The 5,047-nt window shown below is 41.1% G+C and overlaps 1 protein-coding gene across 1 annotated transcript; it reads right to left on the reverse strand.

The window, feature by feature from the left end:
* Positions 1-2,747: 2,747 nt before the first annotated feature.
* LOC127339034 (BTB/POZ and MATH domain-containing protein 1-like) lies at positions 2,748-3,773 on the reverse strand. The gene has a single exon (XM_051364938.1). It carries the CDS (start codon positions 3,771-3,773, stop codon positions 2,748-2,750), a length of 1,026 nt encoding a protein of 341 aa, XP_051220898.1.
* Between the last annotated feature and the right edge of the window lie 1,274 nt (positions 3,774-5,047).

The raw sequence follows: 5,047 nt of genomic DNA on the forward strand, positions 1-5,047 counted from the left end.
TTGTTTCTGGCTCCTCTATTTTATTCTAGGATGACAATTTGCAAGATGATATCTTACCTGTGAAATTTCCAAGGCTACACTCCTTTGCTAAGGAATCTATGTTAAGTAGTTTTTGAGTTTACCAGCGTTGCACATGATGCTTTCCATTTACCTTGTATGTGGAAGCTTTTGATGAGTATAATCAGCTCCAGGATATCTTGATCACTTTGTTCATCCAGGAGGGTAATGATATTTGGTCTTGACAGTTTAATAAGGGAATATATTCTTCTAGGTCTTTCTACAAACAACAGTTGTACAGATGCATGATCATTTACCATAAAAACTTATCTGGAAGTCTAAATGTATGTCCAAGCACACGTTTTTTTTTGCATGGCTGATTCTCCATGACAGGATTAACAATAAGTATATGCTTATCCATAGGCATTGGCGTGTCACAGATAATAAGGATTTTGTGCTATGTCATCAACATGTTCTTGAGGATTGGAAGCACTTGGTCTGCTAAAAAAAAGCAACTTATTAAATGGTGAAGGAATTGAGAAATGTGAAGGCTCTGATGACCCATTCATTTCGATTTAGGTCTTTATGCACCATACATATTTGGTTACATGTCAATTTAGTTCCTGGATATGAAATTATCTTCAGATTCAATGGAAAGATTATTCCATAGAGAAGAGTCTGACATTTGCTAAGAAAACTTTCAAGGGTCCCTGCTTTACGTAGCTTGGTGGAATATTTGGAAGAAAGGAATAAATGGAATTTGGAGCATAAGAGGTCTTCTTTCAGGGGCTGGAGAGTAGGTTTTGTCTTAGATATCACCATGCTGAAGCATAGGGTTAAAAGTTCTCTTGCTAGCAGCTTGTCATCATGGCTTAGCACCCCATTGTATTTTATTTTTATTTTATTGATGTACATAGTTTGTACTCTGCTTATTGTTTAATAAAGGGCTCTGGGGCTTCCCCTGCAGTTGAAAAGTTTAAAAAAAAACTATATAATACAGGAAGCACGCTTGCTCCACAACCCCACAACCCAGTCCGCCACACTCTTCTCTTTCCCCTATGAACCCTAGATCTCAAGAACACCTCTATCCACATAGAACCCTATTTGTTTGTGGTTTTCCTCTTCTCTTAGTGGTATAGATATGCCCAAGCGAACCTCGGGCGGTCGTGGCACCAGATCTGGTCAAACCGAGTTGGAATCCTCCATCACAAAAGTCATGTTCGTTGTGCACCGCATTTTGTTTCGCTTCGTTTCTGCTTTTAGATTTTCACCGCATTTCATTTCATTTCATTTCGCTTTGTTTCGTTTGTTCTTTTATATTTTAACCGCGCTTATATTTCTGTCGGATCCACTTCAAGAAATGAGTCGGGCCAAATTCTTGCACGAAGGACAGTGGGCCAAACCCAAGCAGAAATGACGGTGAGCCGAATCACTGCACAAAGGACGACAGGTAGAACCACTGCACAAAGGATGGCCGGCTAAACCCTTGCACGAAGCAGGACGGAACTGACGTCGGTTAGGTCATCAGCGCACGGCTAGTTTTTTTTTTGCGAAATAGCGCATGGCTAGTTGAAAATGGTAAGAACTAGTTTAGCAACTAGGAGATTAGTTCTATATTAGCAGGACGTCGGTTAGGTCATCAGCGCATGGCTAGTTGAAAATGGCAAGAACTAGTTTAGCAACTAGGAGATTAGTTCTATATTAGCAGGTTGTAGTAGGTAGTTGAGTTAATCGGTTGCTCATTCTGCTTTGTTTCGTGAAATACAACTTGCCTACCTATTTATGTAATGCAATCTAATGAGTTTTATGTGTTAGTGAAATAAATTGTCTTATCTTAACGACATGAACATTACAATCTGAATGGAATGTAGAAACTAATTTATTAATGTTAATTATGATTAACTTTTTCTGCTCCCGAAAGGAGCTGGAAAAACGTAAAAATAATGCACCGCATCTTACCTGTACATGACATTAAATTTTGCGCTGTCTATTAGTGTACCGAGGTGGATGGTGTGGTGTCACGATGGGAGAGCGCGTGGTGAATCCAAAGTGTCATGGAAAAAAAGCGTCAGGTGTGCAATTTTATTTGGCTGCTGGCGTTTGCAAATGGCAGGACCCGACTGTCATGTTGTAGTGGAGGTCATGATACTGTCTACAGGGGCAGAACTGGGGCTCAAGACACCTTGATGCACCACTCTAATATAGCATACAATTTTGAAGCAAAAATTTATACTACATAAAGGTGTGGCTGATGACTTGTAGCATATATTTTTTCACATTAAATTATGTTTGATGACTTGACATAATAAAAGATAATGTATATATAAATTTTCACATAAGACTAGTGGTGGATTTGTTTTTCTCTTTTTAGAATAGACTTGCACATAGTGTATACGTGTTTGACAAATAATATTCCAAATAAGAGAAGCACTATTATACTATTATAGGTATATCATATGCCTATACAAACACTAGAACAGTTCTTTTAATAATACTGCTGTAATTTATATAAACAATAATAGATAAATTCAAAAAAATACCGCTCCCATGGAATAGAAACTCTAGAGTTGAGGTAGATTTGATCCGATGGACGCACAGAGAAGAGGCGAGGGTAGCGTTATTGGGCTCTGCTCCTGAAGGCAGAAAAACAGAGGCAACAAGTCATAAGGAAGGAGAGAAAGAGAGCACAAGCACGGAGGAAATCAAATGACACGTATCGATTTTAGTACTATAATCACATTATATTTCAGCTAGTCTATGCTTCTTTTCAACACTTCCTTGGCCACGTGTTGTAACGAGATGAATTCGATGCAACACTCCTCGAGCTTCGAGCAATTGTAACGGCGCGCCAACTTCAACATGCTAAGCATGTTGTCTTCGGACATGTAATTTGCTACCAAGTTTTCGCACATAGCCTTCATCCTATCTAGGTGGAACCGGCATGCCGCTGCCAACATGTCTCCTGCAATCACCTCGCCGTCTCTACGATCAGTTACCATTAGGTCAAACAATGGAGGCAGCTCATCGGTGTAGATGAACTGGAGCACGGTCCTAAATACTGCTGCCCTCATGTCGTCGATACGTACAACAAGGTTATTGTTGTTGTCCGTGGATACCGCCAGCTCGTATAGGAGTGGTGAACGTGCAGCGATTATGAGCCTGTGTGCGCTGATCTCACTCTGCTCGACTAGGAACCTCACTTCTGCCACTTCTCCCCTCACCAGAAGCTGCTCGAGATGCCCAATGATGTCAGAGCATGTCACGGGAACAACGAATCCAGTGTCGTCGATGGTGGGTTCTCGAGTAGGGTAGTCCTCCTTGACAAAAACTTTACAGTATATGGTGAGGGAGCGATCATAATTCAGATATTGCGACTTGAAAGATTCCACGGTGACGACATCTGAGAAACCCCAGGACCTAACATCACTATTATAGATGCTTTCCGCTCCTACTTCGATGGTTGGTGATCCGTCGCCACTCCAGTTATAGATCCTGAAAATTTTTAACGCCTTGACATGGCTAGTTCCAGGATCAGTCAGCAGCTCAAGGAAGAGGGAGATATATTGCCCTTTATCGTCATCATCATGGTCTCCTGATCCTGATGGATATACGGTTAAATTCCAGTCATAACTGCCGACCTGAAAAGTACCAGAACAGATTTTTTCGCCGACACCATGCCTCTTCAGCACGGCGCAGAAGTTTGGGATGCTGAACTCGTGGCAGACGCCCATCCCTTGTGGCGACGCGCTTTTCTTCATCATATCAGATAACTCCATATACTCTTCGAGTAGAAGGACCTCATGGAGATCCCCGGAGATAGTCGGCGGCGGCACCACCGAGACAGTCCCCGCCGTGGTGGGTAAAGTTGATCAAAGAAGCTTACTATTATGATATTGTACCACATGTTGTGACGTTATCTGGGTCCTTTTGGTGGAGAGGTGTGATTGTTGGTGGACATCATATGATGCACATGATGCTTTCCATTTACCCTTGTATGTGGAAGCTTTTGATGAGTATAATCAGCTCCAGGATATCTTGATCACTTTGTTCATCCAGGAGGGTAATGATATTTGGTCTTGACAGTTTAATAAGGGAATATATTCTTCTAGGTCTTTCTACAAACAACAGTTGTACAGATGCATGATCATTTGCCATAAAAACTTATCTGGAAGTCTAAATGTATGTCCAAGCACACATTTTTTTGCATGGCTGATTCTCCACGACAGGATTAACAATAAGTATATGCTTATCCATAGGCATTGGCGGGTCACAGATAATAAGGATTTTTTGCTATGTCATCAACATGTTCTTGAGGATTGGAAGCACTTGTTCCGCTAAAAAAAGCAACTTATTAAATGGGGAAGGAATTGAGAAATGTGAAGGCTCTGATGACCCATTCATTTCGATTTAGGTCTTTCTGCACCATACATATTTGGTTACATGTCAATTTAGTTCCTGGATATGAAATTATCTTCAGATTCAATGGAAAGATTATTCCATAGAGAAGAGTGTGACATTTGCTAAGAAAAGTTTCAAGGGTCCCTGCTTTACGGAAGTGGTAATTCTAGCTTGGTAGATTATTTGGAAGAAAGGAATAAATGGAATTTTGAGCATAAGAGGTCTTCTTTCAGGGGCTGGAGAGTAGGTTTTGTCTTAGATATCACCATGCTGAAGCAAAGGGTTAAAAGTTCTCTTGCTAGCAGCTTGTCATCATGGCTTAGAACCCCATTGTATTTTTTTTATTGATTTACATAGTTTGTACTCTGCTTATTGTTTAATAAAGGGCTCTGGGGCTTCCCCTGCAGTAGAAAAGTTTAAAAAAACTATACGTATAATACAGGAAGCACGCTTGCTCCACAACCCCACAACCCAGTCCGCCACACTCTTCTCTTTCCCCTATGAACCCTAGATCCCAAGAACACCTCTATCCACATAGAACCCTATTTGTTTGTGGTTTTCTTCTTCTCTTAGTGTTATAGATATGCCCAAGCGATCCTCGGGCGGTCGTGGCGCCAGATGTGGTCAAACCACGTTGGAATCCTCCATCACG

The sequence above is a fragment of the Lolium perenne genome, chromosome 3 (genome assembly GCF_019359855.2).
Source record: "Lolium perenne isolate Kyuss_39 chromosome 3, Kyuss_2.0, whole genome shotgun sequence".
NCBI classification, from domain to species: Eukaryota; Viridiplantae; Streptophyta; class Magnoliopsida; order Poales; family Poaceae; genus Lolium; species Lolium perenne.

Bases quoted from the DNA above. Each gene is read 5' to 3' on its own strand.
- LOC127339034 (XM_051364938.1), bottom strand. From the start codon at position 3,773: ATGGAGTTATCTGATATGATGAAGAAAAGCGCGTCGCCACAAGGGATG.